Consider the following 14,588-nt stretch of genomic DNA (forward strand, 5'->3'; position numbering starts at 1 on the left):
CGAAAAAAAAGAGAAAAAAAATCCAACCACTAAGTAGATAGGTGTTTCTCTCGGCATTTCGTATCATGACTAATACATTATGACAAGACAGCGTCAGACCTGGGGATTTCATAGCATGATGTCAGTCTGTCGTGTATGATGAACTACAGATGGGTCACGATAGTCGACTAGTTGAATAGTGAGGTTGACTAACTCATTTTTTATCATGCTAACTGTGTGCTGCACTTCAGTGGTTAAGTTGTGGGTGACATTTCGGCAAAAAGGTCCATTGTTAATCGCAGATGTATGAAGCACAGCTCACACACAAGTCACTTTCAAACCAAACAGCTTTCCGTTGATTGCGTGACCAACTTAAAGGTGTGAAATCTGCTTGGGGGACTTTTTAGTCCACATCCGTAACTCCCAATCACTCGGATACCTAATGAAATGACTGGATTTCACCCATGCCATAACCGCACCTTTAGACAGTTTAGACCATAAAAACCAACTCATAATTCTTCGCATTCAAAGCACCGCTGTCAGAAAATACACATTCAGAGGAAAGTCTCTGGCCATTGTGTCACATCTCGCAACGTCCTCCAACAAGTGTTGAGTTTTAAAATACTGTGCGGTCACATAAGCAAAAAAGGTCCATTGTCTGTTGTCAATAGTGTAGCAATGTGTCGTCAGAGCCGATAGCCTCATGGGCAGCGCTCCAACATACAGGGGTGCATTTCCCAATAAACAACGAGCCTCACTGCTTAGCCACCATAATATGATGCATCACGAAAATTTGGTGGTAAATGTGACCGAACATTAAGAAAGATGTCAAATTGCATTACCCAAAACCAGCCAAATTAAATTAGGATTTCCTTAAAACAGATTGGCCGACGTATCATTCTTTCAAAAATGACGTTTTACAGTTCGACTTTGTGTCTATGCCGGGGTCCAAACAGTTCTTTTTCCACGTTAATATGTGCATCTCAGAAACAAGTCATCGCCAGTCCTCTGGCTGAAGGAGGTCAGAGTTCAGAGGGCCTGCAGTTGGCCACCAAAGACACACGAAGCTACGCTTTCATACAGAGGGCTACATAACTACCTCCATCCTACGCTCGTGGTGCACTAAAAGTTGTTAAAGTTCTGGCAGGTTCTCTTCATTCCTCTCGTCCGTCACCTCGGTTTCTTCTTCAAAGGATGCTGACACGCTCTGTCAGCCCCTGCATATCAGCGTCCTCGGCGCCCTCCTCGTCGTCGTCGGACGCGGGTGGCGGGGGCACCAGGTGAGGGGGGTAGGGCAGCGTGTGATTATGGGCGTACTGCTGCCAGCGGCTGTCATCGCTCTCGTGGGTTATGTAACGCTCCCCAAGCTTTGACTCCAGCTCTCGGAGGTCCAACCAGGCCTGGTAATCCTGGAAGAGTGGACAGGGGCGGTGGGAGGTTGAGAGAGAAAGAGAGAGAGAGAGCAAATCATTGTAGACAGAAGGACGCCACTGCTAATGATGATCCATTTTGTTTTGCGGTGTCTAAAAGTGCTTTACTTAGGGGGCTTATTTGTCTATAATGTAATTTGCTCTTCCATACATAAAACTCTCTTTTACAGCAAATCCATACTTAAATTTTGTCATCTCAGGGGTTGTTTTTCACATTTGTCTTTTCTACTGCCTTTAACATAATTACGAACCTATTTTCAATTATTTGTGTGAATATAATAGCCTTCTCCTTGTCTCCTTATCCTTGAATCATATATATTTAATTTAGTTTTTTTTTCTCCAGTAATTACAGTAATATAATACAATATAATATAGCACATTTGGTCTCATATTTGCTACAAGAGTAGATAGAGTGATGCCTTAATCCTTGTTATCCCTGTTACCTTATCATATAATAATATTTCACATGGCTCTCTGGAATACTTGATCTTGATCGGTCACTACAATGATGTATTTCTGAAAAATGACCATTGCCCATAGCAAAAATGGTAATAGTTCTGTAATTTATGGGAAATATTTATTTAATTAATATCAATTTGACAACTGAAAACCAACATTTGGTCTCATTTTTGCTACAAGAGTAGATAGAGTGATGCCTTAATCCTTGTTATCCCTGTTACCTTCAAACCTGTTACTCTTCTTCTTTTTTTATCAGTAACTTTAAACTGAAGGATTCCATTAAAATGTAATCAGATGTTTTTCTTGTTTGTGTTTATAGCCAGAAAAGAATGAAACTAGTTTTTTAAACTGTATTAAGACACATCTTACATTTTAGCAACTAGGCTGAAAAATGTCCAAACCTCATATAAAACAAGTATAAAACATAACAGCACATGTAAAAGTTAATTTGATCTCTTGATATATCATTTCTTTTTTAAGAGCACAAAGAATTACACACAAAAGACTATATTTGGCACCATTTTCTTGGAAAGAGCCATTAATAGCATGGATGTGGGTCTGATATAGGCATTACCTGCAGATATGAATGGCTCAGACTCTTGTCCACACTGTAGCGTTTTCTCATCTTCACTTGGAGCAGGTTATTGATGAGGTCGATAGCTATGGACAAACAGAGATCACACAAGCAAAATCTGCATTGATTGGAGCTAAATGATTTACAGCAGCGGACAGAAAATCAAAGGCGGACGGAGCGACTCAACCATCAGCCTGCTTTTAATGCATCGAATTTCTTTTTGTTATTATGAAGAACATTTCCTGGAATAGCCGCGCAAAATGCTCTATTCAGCTCTATTAACTTTTCAAATACTTTTATTCTTTTTGAGCTGACATTTTATTGTATAACAAATGAGGAGCTTGTATTTATTTGGTTTTAATACTGTAAGTGTACCTTCAGGAGAGATCTGTTTCCACGGGTTAGGCGGGTACATGAAGGCGGCATTGTGGATCTGATCATTGATGTCTTCATCCTCGTTGAAAGGGAACGTTCCACTCAGGCTAACATACATGATCACACCAACAGACCACATGTCCAGAGAGCGATTGTATCCCTGGTTCAGGAGGACCTCAGGGGCCAAGTAAGCCGGTGTGCCCACGACAGAACGGCGGAAAGACTTCTCTCCAATGATGCGAGCAAAACCAAAGTCACAAAGTTTCACCTATGTATATGCAGCAAGGGTGGGAAGAAGTGTTATGTCACAAGAGCCAACAAAAGGTTAAACATTTTGAGAAATGAAACCTTTGCGTTATGCAACGGAGAAAAAAAGTGCTTTAGTTTGTTTCCCATGCATCAATAATGTTAAAAATGCACTTGGTGAATTCTCTGACCTGTGGGAAAGGATCCGCTGATGCCAATAGCACGTTCTCAGGTTTGAGGTCGCAGTGCACTATGTTTTTGAAGTGAAGGTGCCTCAGAGCAGCCAAAATCTAGAGAGAAGATATTGGTGCAAAACAAAAAAACTCATCATAACCAAGAACGATAACTATATAAGCATGCACTGCAGCTTTGCCACCTGCCGCTTTAAATGCTTCAGCTATTTAAAGTCTAATGTTTTATTGTTCATCAGCTGGGGGGAAAAAAAATGTTCTGAAAGTGATTCCAAATTTACAGTTCCTCTGTGTTATCATAGCTGTGGTGTTATTCTCATTAAAATTAAACCGATCATTCGAGCATAAATTCGAACATCACAGGTTTCCATCTCTTCCAAATGACAGTAGTTATGGCGTGAACGCAGCATAAGCTTTGTTTTGGTTCAGGAGGAACTGTAAAAGGTGGCTGCTGTTTCGGTTGCGGCACTTGGTGACTGACATCTGTCTAACTCTGTACAGCAGCGGTCCCCAACCTTTTTTGCGACACGGACCGGTTTAATATCAGACAATATTTTCACGGACCGGCCTTTAAGGTGTGGCAGATAAATACAACAAAATAAAATGAAACGACCGGCATAAAAACTGGGGTATTTTTTTTAAATATAATAATAAACGTGAATCCAATGTGTAGGCCTACTCGCAACTTTATTAGCAGCGTCCTCGTAACATCGCGCCAACAACATAACATGAGTAACATCCTCTCTGCCCCCTATAAGGCGCCATTCACATATAGCGCCTAAAAACGCGTAGAAAATGCTAAGCGTGAGGTTGCGCTCCGGAGGCGTCTGTCATTGCTAAGCAACCATCAGCTGCGCTCTTCGTTACAGCAAGGGAATTTCAGCAATGGATTTCCATCACCGAAAAACCCTTGCTGTAACTCTGTTACAAGATTTATTTACTAAGAAGAGTACAAAACAAAAAAAACGCTGCAGTGTTTGGGTGCAAGACCGTGCAACCGATACTACAAAAACCATGGGGAATTTCACCAGCTGATTCAGGGGCTCCGTCTGGACAATGGGAGGTTCAAAGCCTATTTCAGAGTGGACAATGACCAGTTTGATTATCTTTTAAGAAAAGTTGTCCCAAGCATCAGTAAACAGAGCTTCTGCCGTGAAACTATCTCTCCTGCGGAACGGCTCTGCATTTGTCTGAGGTTAGACTATAACTGAAGTGGTCATAAAACGCCAGAAATAGCAAACACATACACATTTATATATAGAATATAGAACAATTCTGTATAAACAATGATGGATTTAACAAGGAATCAGTTGTGAGCATTAACATTTTTAGTAAAAGTATTTTTTACAAGTAACTACTCGTGCAGCAGTTTTCAGTGTTGAAGATGATTGGTTGGTTCTTGTCACGTGACCTACGGTGCGCTTGCAGCATTCTGAAAAGTTGAGATATGTTTTTATCTCGAATGCGGCGCGGACTCGCTTGGAAAAAACGAGCGCATCGCTTCCATTATGAGCGCGCATACCGCGCGCCTACATTTGAAATAACGAACTTGAGCGCGCAAAAGACGCGATATGTGAACAGGTAAATGTGTGAATAAATAAAACGGAAATAATGCAAGTTATTTATTCTTTCTGTGCGGCCCGGTACCAAATGACCCACGGACCGGTACCGGTCCGCGGCCCGGGGGTTGGGGACCCCTGCTGTACAGCATGAAACGCGCTGAGGATGTGTGATGTCTGCGTGAGCAGGGTGCATGGTTTTATGAAAATACATAAGTTGACAGGCAGGTAGGAAATCTTATCATTTCATTATCTTTGGACGAACATTTTATGGTCCTACACCTTCCACAGAAGATATATATATATATATAGACCACCTAGGTATCAGGATGTGAAGAGACTTTCAACCTGTCTTACAAAAACCTTTTCTAGAACAAATCACCTACGCTGCCTTTAATATTTATAGTTATATTTTTATAGTTATAGTGATCATATTTGGTGTGAACAAGCCTTATTGCTGTGAGAATAGCAGAGTCCATGCTACAACTATAATAATAACGACACAAAGAAACAATATCATTGGAACCACTTTCAGAGCGATTTCTTCCAGCTGATGAACAATAAAAACATTAACAGCCAATCAGAATCCCTCCTGCTTTAAAGAGCTCAAGCATTTAAAGCGGCAGACGACAAAACTGCAGCACGTGCTTAGGATAAACAGAATGATATTGTGTGTTCAGACGCTGATTTAGTTATCGTTAAAGTTATCTTTATATTTATTGTTTTTGGCCTTTAGAATGATTATTAAAACTTTATAGTTATACTGTAGTTAACATCCTTGGAGTGAAAGGCCCTTAGAAGCATGTTATACAGGGCTGCCAACTCTCACGCATTCAGTGTGAGACTCACGCAATTGAGCCAGTTCTCACGCCACACCCCCGATTTCTCACGCTGAAGTGTCAACCCGGTCGGTCAAATGCCTGAAAGATAAGTTTATCTATAGATCTACCAGTTGAGCCATTCGTGATCGACTAGTTTTACCGTAAACTAGTTAAAATATCCTGTAATCTAGAGCGAGCGTACATGCGAGACAGATGTGTTGAGCTCCTAACCACGCACGCGCACGACGGCAGAGAGGTAAGCGAGCAAAAGAGCTTGCGTGTCTTTTGCAACAAACCCCCCCCACTCCGTCCCACCCCGTTCCACCCCGTTGGAGAAGTCTCACGCCAAGCTAAACTCAAAAGTTGGCAGCTCTGATGTTATATGCTGACCTGCGTGATTAGGAACTTGGTGAGTCTCTCAGGAAGTCGTCCTTTCTCACTCGATAAAATCATCTCAAGCATGTCACCATGAAGTTTTTCCATTACCACAAACACCTTCTCTGGTGTCTCAAACATGCACTCGAGATTCACTATACCCAAGTGTCGCAGGCTCTGAAAGAGAAAGAAAGGACAAGATAAAGAGATGAGTTTAAGTGACTCACATTGTTGTCGCTTATTTCCATTCATGACCTCATGTTAGGTGTCCTCACAATCAGAGGCCACACAGCATGTTTGTTATCATTCAGGTCAATACAATGGCACTCTGACTCATTAGCCGCACAGTTCCATGAGTGACGAGATCATTGATTCTCTATCGCCCCCTGCTGGTCACCTGCAGTATGGCTACTTCATTCCTCAGTTGGCTCTCCTGCTTGGTGGGGAACCGAAGCTTGTCGATTACCTTCACGGCTACATCCCGACCAGATTTCCTGTGTTTTCCTGTGTGGGTTGGGAAAATGATAATGATCATTTGTATATGTATTGTCTTTTGTAAATATCCATTCTTGCAAATCATCAGTGATGCTTGCTAGTGCTAATACTTAGGACGAGGGATTTGAAGTATTTTTAAATTGGACTTTGATTTCTGTCTGGAATATCATAAAGTTTTGAGGGTTTGCTCTTTTGGAAAGTAGGGGGGGAAAAAACCTTCCTGAACACCCTGGCAACCACCAATTATACCTTAGTACCTGCACAGCAACATCCAAATGAAAAAGTCTAGTTTGCAGTCATGGACATACCTCCATATACCACGCCAAATTGTCCAGAACCTAAAACCTCATCAGCAAAGATCTGGTACACCATACCAATGTCCTGTTGGGTACATTATCACCATTATTATCTTAATAGTTATCATTATCATAATCATCTTTGTCATCACCACGTTCTCTCACTCACCACGTTCTCCTGAATCTGGCTGTTAGACACAGAGATGCTGACTGATGCCTGCCCTGAAAATCAAAAAGATTAAACAAATTAGCCTTGCTTTATAATCTCAGTATTATACTTGTATAAAGGACAATGACGTTTCTAGGATGATAAATTTAATAAATAAAAATGTATATGCCAAGTTCTTAGAAATGTAATCTTCATGTTGGTATGAAACGTTTTTGAAAAATGTTTATATTATTTTTTATGACTTAATTGAATTGAAATTTTAAAAATGTCAAGTAAAAAAAAAAAAAAAAATTTTTAAAAGAGACTTTTTTTTCTTTTTTTAAACAAATATCAGACTTTTTACAATGATTTTTCTTAGGATCATTTATTTGACATGAACTAACTATGCATTTTCAAATAAGATATATATATATGTTGGCGGCAATAGCCTCGTGGGCAGCGAGTCGACATATAATGCTGTTGGTCATATAGACCTTTCCCGATCTAAAAAAAAAAAGTTCAATATATATATATATTTTTTTTTTTAATTGTTTCATTACTCTTTTAAAAAAATAAAATTTAGCCATACTATTATGCAAAATTATTTTTTTCGAGAATTTCATCCTTGTAATGGCACATGTTCAGTTAAACCATCAAGACATTTTTGACTAAGCTCTACAATAATTATCATTGATAATTTCAAATAATGCAGTTTTGTTGTATGAACAACATTTTTCATGTATTTCTAAATAGTCCAAATAAAAAATTAGCATCATACTACTGAACTATATCTAAATCCTCCACATAACCAATTTTTTTGTTAAGGTGTCATACACTGACATTCCCCCTAATGTGCACGGGATTCAGGATTATGTATGTACTATCACACTTTTCACTCACGGTGAGGGGTGTGACCTTCTGCTGGAGGGTTGTCTTGGAAGATGACTGGCATAAGGGCTTGACGTATAGCAGTCTCCCAGCCTTTGGCAAACTCTCGTCCCACCCCGCTATTGGGCGCAACGCTGCAGGGGGTGAAGGAGATGGGCAGGCCATACACGCTGGATGACGGGGACGGGGTGGTGTTGGGGTCCTCGCCAACGAAGTAGATCATGGTACCTGTCATAATCTCAAAGCAATGGGGGCTGGTGCCGGCAGGTACGAGAGAGAAATCGCGCGCTGGGCGTACCTCCAGGATCTCTGAGAGCGGGATCTCCTGCAGAGGCAGACAAAAGAGGCAAATTAGACACTCAATCATTCAGACAAAGTGCACAGAGGTTAATTTCACAACAGGATCTACAATAATTAACTGAAATGATACATCAAACCAAGTAATTCTACATGTGTAGTCACCTCGATGACCAAATAGCTTGTGAAAACCATTCATAGTGAATTATTTCATGAACCAAGAATATTCATGCTTCATCTGTCATTGTGAATGCATAATGTAATGTGGCATTTCCACATACGCATTAACTCCCTCTTCATGTGCAATTTAGCTCACAGTGTTTATAAACAGTCATTAAACCATAAATAGAGATTCTACCTTGTAGTACTTGTTGGTGGTGTCGTTTTGAAATAAGATGATGCATTTGCAGTCCAGGCGCCAGTAGTGTCTCTTCCTCTGTTGGAGGGTGGAGTGAGAAGTCAAAGGTCATAGGTCAACAAGGAGTTGGTGCTGGGGGTCAGCTTCACCCCAGCAGACAGGAGGAAGAAAGCGAAGGGTAAACAGAGCTGAAGAGAAAAGGAGGACGCAAGAGAAACATCAAGAGGAAAGTTAGAAAGAAAAGGCTAGAGGAGTAAAATGCTACACAGGAGGCCAAGAACAGGTCAATATATCAATGTCTAGCCAATTTTAGAAAGAGAACATCCATTCTTTGTGGAAATACTCGCCTAGAAGCACCAAACACACTATGAATGACATTTACGGCTATTCATTCTTACAAATCAATACCGACTCCAATAGTAATCCAGCAGGGGACACCAAGAATAGGCAGTGATTAAAAAGCTGAAGATTTGCTGATATTATAGTGCAGAATGCAGAAAGAACTATCAATAGCGATGTTTGGTAGTGAGGTAAGGACAGTGTAAAGACTAGAGAGAAAACTCTAGAACACTCCACGCAAAAATTTCTTCATTTACTCATCCTTTATCGTTCCAAACCTGTAGTGCACATTTTTTTGAAGAATATCCTTGTCACTATTGTTCAAATGATTAAAGTGATATGGACTGGGGGTTTCATTTTAAAGACTACCACAACTAGTGCCAAACTGTTTAAAGTTAAATCAATAAATAAATATTTCAATAAATAAATAATTATATGCATTATTACACAAGCATTGAATTAGCTCATTGCCAAGGTTGATAACTTCATCTGCAAGACTCAACAACAGATCTCTCTAGACTACGAGTATCATTTGAAGTAATGAAATTATCCATTATTAATTTAAAATGTAAAAAAACTAGACAGATAGATGACTTTTCAAACTGACAAATAAATACATAGATTTAAAACTGTTAATGTAGTTCATCTTTAAAATATCAGTTAAATGTAATAAAAATAAATAACACATTAACGCCTGATTTTAAAGGCAACATTAAAATTGCATTTAAAAAAAGCTTTAGACAAATGCATTTGGCAAACGAATAAAGAAAAGCAAAAGATAAATGTATAAATACATTTAAAATGAATCGATGCACTGAAAATCATATTAGACAATTAAATAAATATTTAAGTATTAAATTCATAATTTATGTGTAAATTTGAGAAGTGATTTATTTATTTACAGTTTTCATTTTGAATTAATACATCGATAGTTGAGATCTGCATTTTATATTGAAGTGGCACAGATCTATTGTTAAATAAAGATAAGATGTTCTTCAAAAGATCACCAATTGGGTTCCACAGAAAGAAAGAAAAAAGCCATACGGATTTGGAACGACATGAGAGTGAATAATATAAATTTTGGGGTCAACTGTCCCTTTCAGGTTAGCTAGCAGTGAGAGGAAGTACCAGTGTGTCCTTGTTGCTGTATTGCACCATCCAGCCTTCCTTGATGGCCGTGCTGGAGCGACGTGTGGTCTGCCTGATGGACTGCACTACTCTCATCAGAGGAATATTAGCACTGGAGAGAGACATGACAGCAGACAGTCAGGACATACATTCATGAGGTGTGTGTGACAGGCATACAGTAGAGGTACGCAGGCAATTGTATGCTGAATAAAGAGAGACACAACAAAGCAGCATGAATTGCCAGTGAATAGTTTGCAAAAAGCTTATATCTTATTGGTCATCTTTTTTTTTTTCTCAGAGGGAAATATAAAAATTGACCTACACTATGAGACAAAAAAATAATCGAATTTTCACACTCGAAGCGAAGGGCTCCATCGATATGCTTTATCTCATTTTAAATGGACCTTTTCATGATTACACATTTTTGGTGTGTAAGATTTGCATAAGCCCTATTTATAGTCCAATTTCAATTAAAGGTCTGGCCTATTAACTTTCCCCATCAGCATTTCTTTTCTTTTAAGTTACCCGCCAGCTTTTTTTTGATAATTTTCACAAAAATGTAATGGCCCCCAGAATATTTAGTTGTATGCATATCTGAACATGCAATATATATATATATATATATATATATATATAAATATATAAAACTTTTAAACAACAAGGTACCTTTTATTCTAGCTTCATGCATGCATTCCTTTTAATCAATACTTGAATGTGGGTACGTTTCATAAAAAATGCAACATTTTGAACAAAAAGCTGAGAAAAGCGCATTTTTTTCAAAGACTATAACATGCATAAGCAATGGTTTTATCTAGTTTCTGCTCGTTTTTTGTCTTTGTTTTGATCCAGAGATTCTGCTCTCTTTCATAAAATGCACAATAACGCCCCCTACCATATAACACTGAAAATACGGAAAGCCCGAAAATTCTGTCAATGGCGGGGAAGCGTCGTCTCATAAATGACAGAAAATCCCACATACGGCGTGGAAAGATTTAAATAACCGTTAAAAACGTTATTTCCACTATTAAACGCCCATTAGCCAATTTATTTTCTTGATTTTTATTTAAAATTAACTCTTCCGAGCTGATAGGCGATTGGAAAAGGGAGAAGAATGAGTTAGGAAAAAGACAATTTGAACTTGGGTAGGTCAAGCTAATGCCAGCCGCCTAAGGGGCTGTTCACATGCCTTGTCTTTAAAGTTTGTTATTTTAAATGGAGATTTGCTCCAAGATGGAGGAACAGCTGTTTTATTTCTCTTCTACAGAAAATTTTTTTGTAGCAGAGCTACTTTTATACATTGCTGAAACTTCCTCATCGTCATGGGGAGCGCAAGCTCCCGAGCGCTTTGGAAAGAAGGAGAAAGCGGTGCGGCCGTTGTTTTTAGACGCGATGTGAGCGGCCACTTTCTCTCCATGCTACTGCTCCTGTTATCAGATTGGTTTCTTTTTTAATTTTGTCTGGCTCAACCCGACATTGGTGGGTGTAGTTAGTGCAAATAGCCTCTGCCAACAAGGTGAGATATTTGTACTTGGTGTAAATAGACACTCTGCTTTGTTTATTATGAACAGACCTTAAAGTTGTATTTTTATCTGTGTGTCTAAAACCTGTCTAACTACCTCTGGTCTCCACTGGCTCCATCCTGGCCGCTGTCTGGGGAGAAAGACCCGGGGATACTACAGGCCTCGTCTGAGTCGTCCATCATAGAAGACTTATCAGTTTCAGAAAACTCATTACTGTAGTCCATCGGCACCTCCGTGTCTGTGCTTGGACTTAATATGTCTGAGAGAAAGACAGAGAGGAAAGAGGTAAAAAAAAGTCACATACAAGCACAATGAAGTGACAAACAATAATAACATGTTCACAGAAGCAACACACAGTTCAAATAATCCAAATGTGTTAATGTCCATCATGTCAACAATGTTTCTCTCACACTCATTACCAAGAGTCTCTCCCAAACAGTCATTTGGGACCTTGTATGCACATCGCTTGTGGCAGTTGAACTTGCAGTCTAAAAGAAATAAAACAAGTGTTATTAGCTAAATCAAATATAAATATTAGCAATGCAGTTTTTCAATTAACTTACTACATAATATGCTACTTTTAAATTAACTTCTTTGGATTTACTAATTGTGGGCAGTCAAATATTTCTGTGTAATGTTCGTCTCTCTAGACTGAGTTTCTATATTACAAACTACACTACAAATTAAAAATTTGTTTTTGAAAGAAGTCAAACTTCTGCTCACCAAACTGCATTTATTTGATTAAAAAACAGTAAAAAAAAACAGTAATATTGTGAAATGGTATTACAATTTACAAATAACTGTTGTCTATGTGCAGTGTTAGGGACTCCTAAGTAATTAATTACTGTAACTTAATAAGGAGTATAATGTACAGTCAGCCGATCGTTACAGCAAAATCAATCTGATCACCTCATTGGTACAACATCAGCATGGGTCAATATGCAGGAAAATGAGGAATTCAATAATAGATCATAAACAGATGGCATTCCTAACTGTTCTGTATTACCAATTTGTAAAGTCAGGGCAATGTTTTTTTGGGGGGTTTTTTCGGGTGATGTATTGAGCGTGACTGTCAAACCTTTGCACTGGAGTCCCTGGCGGAAGAGTCCTCTCAGCAGTTTCTTGCAGTACTGACACACAGTGGGGCGCGTGTATGAGTGAACGGCAAATGTGTGCGGGACCTTCACTTTAGTCATGAGGATCTTGTCCAGGTGGACGGGCCGCCCGGTGTAAAAGCGTCTGGCCTCACTGGGGGTGCGGGGCTGGAGAGAGACCAACATTATATGGTAACACTTTAGAATATGGTTCCTTCGTTAATGAATAACTACACAAGAACCAATGAGTAACACAATATTAACAATCTAGTAACTACTATTAACTAACAAGAAACTCTGATTAACAAATTAGTAAGTAATAGCGCACAGAAGAAAGTGGTACTTCACTATTAACTAATCAATAACTACTATTTTTTTTAATGCTTCCCAGAGAACTACTGAAAATGTTCATAATTCATGCAAAACTTATCAATAACTAATGCAGGACAAATTACTAGCACTACATTAACATTTTAACTGCTACTGTAAACGAATACACAAGGTTGTTTACATTATCAATATGTAATAGCATAGCAGACTTATGATTTGGGAAAGCTGTTAATAATTGGCCTATACTGTGTATTTAACAACTGAATAATTTTAAAGAAATGGATTTTTAAATGCAGTTGTCGGGACCTTACTTGTCCTGTGGCCAATTTTCCGGCATTCTTCTGGACTGGCATTGAATCACTACTAGAGTCATGGTGAGTACTGGAACATATTGAGTTATCAGCCACCCAAATACCATATACAGTTATTTATTATTTAACCTACCTCCCAAAAAATTATGTTTTTATGTATGTCTCCTAGCTCATATATATGTGTGTGTGTGTGTGTGTGCATATCTTGTGAGTGATTAGAAGATTCTACACTTTATTGGCTTTTCATAAGTAACTACTGTAAGAATCATGGTCACAAACTAGTAATGACTCAAGTGGTACTTCATACTTCTATGGGAATTACTAATTATTTGGATCCGTATTCTAAAGTGAAGATCATGGGAACTAACTAGTAATGACTCAAGTGTTACTACATGATCAAGTCATGATTTGTGCAACCAAACACAAAAGTCATTTCAAGCGTTTGAGATTTTGGGTGAACTTTTAAATAGTCTACTTTTAGAAAATTTCTTTAGAAGTATGTAGTAACACTTGAGTAATAAAAACATACTCGTAACGATTATACGATTATACTCGTAATTTTTCATGTAAAAACCGCATATTAATGCTTTTTTTTTTTTTTTTTTTTTTGAGATGGTGGTAGTAGGGATAGTAGTATTGATATTATAAAATCTTCATGGTAAATATAAATGACCTGGGTCAGGCGATGTTCTAGGTGCTGTCGGTGGATGCGACTGGCACATCTTCTCAACACGGTCATTAGTAACACGTCCATGCCCCCAATCCCTTCCGTCAAGTAAAAAAAATATGGTGGACGGATATTTGGGCTGGATGTGGTGTCTCTGGCTAGGGAGCTAACCAGTGTACACCAGGGTCTAAGCCACAGATTACCAAAGAAAAGGAGGAAAAAGGGGGAAAGAGGAAAAAAAAGAACAGAAAAAAACAAAAACAAAGGGGCAACCAAACTTGACTTATGTCCTGTCAGGTCACAACCAGACTAGGTGAGCTTGGTCTGGAGGTGCCTGTTATGGTGCCCCATCTTACTCTGCGGAGGAAGACTCAGCGAAACAGAGGTGTAACTGTTGGGGCTGGGTGTCGTTGACGGTGAGGGGTCTATGTCGGGGAGGTCTGTTGGTTGTGCTCACCGGCAATGGTAGAATGGCTCCCAGGCCCAGAGAATAGTGTATATTCACAATAATTGTATTTACTGATCTAAAAGTATTATTATAGTTACTATTATTATTATTAAAAATACAGTGCTACCACTACTACCACTCCTACTTTTATTTTCATGAATGCTGTTTGTTGCCAAGTACTACCGCCACTATTTTTTATCTTTTTTATAATTATTATTATTAGTATGAACACTGCCTCTACATCTACTACAATTCTATTA

The 14,588-nt window shown here is 38.7% G+C and overlaps 1 protein-coding gene across 3 annotated transcripts in view; it reads right to left on the minus strand.

Annotated features, from left to right (window-relative positions):
• Positions 1–690: 690 nt before the first annotated feature.
• The window catches only part of prkd2 (protein kinase D2), a 41,462-nt gene continuing 27,564 nt past the window's right edge, over positions 691–14,588 (minus strand). For 2 of the 3 annotated variants that reach the window (XM_056262470.1, XM_056262469.1), the window contains 14 exons: positions 12,557–12,740; positions 11,889–11,966; positions 11,575–11,737; positions 9,959–10,070; positions 8,492–8,569; positions 7,849–8,161; positions 6,970–7,022; positions 6,813–6,885; positions 6,407–6,513; positions 6,025–6,186; positions 3,255–3,353; positions 2,818–3,085; positions 2,443–2,528; positions 691–1,388 (listed from right to left, as the gene is read on the minus strand). In XM_056262470.1, the coding sequence (XP_056118445.1) occupies positions 1,167–1,388; positions 2,443–2,528; positions 2,818–3,085; positions 3,255–3,353; positions 6,025–6,186; positions 6,407–6,513; positions 6,813–6,885; positions 6,970–7,022; positions 7,849–8,161; positions 8,492–8,569; positions 9,959–10,070; positions 11,575–11,737; positions 11,889–11,966; positions 12,557–12,740 (1,998 nt within the window). In that variant the 3' untranslated portion in view covers positions 691–1,166. The remainder of the gene's footprint in view (positions 1,389–2,442; positions 2,529–2,817; positions 3,086–3,254; positions 3,354–6,024; positions 6,187–6,406; positions 6,514–6,812; positions 6,886–6,969; positions 7,023–7,848; positions 8,162–8,491; positions 8,570–9,958; positions 10,071–11,574; positions 11,738–11,888; positions 11,967–12,556; positions 12,741–14,588) is intronic. The other variant, XM_056262471.1, reaches the window with a different exon arrangement.

The sequence above is a fragment of the Rhinichthys klamathensis genome, unplaced genomic scaffold (genome assembly GCF_029890125.1).
Source record: "Rhinichthys klamathensis goyatoka isolate OS25496 unplaced genomic scaffold, OSU_Roscu_1.1 h1tg000192l_1, whole genome shotgun sequence".
NCBI classification, from domain to species: domain Eukaryota; kingdom Metazoa; phylum Chordata; class Actinopteri; order Cypriniformes; family Leuciscidae; genus Rhinichthys; species Rhinichthys klamathensis.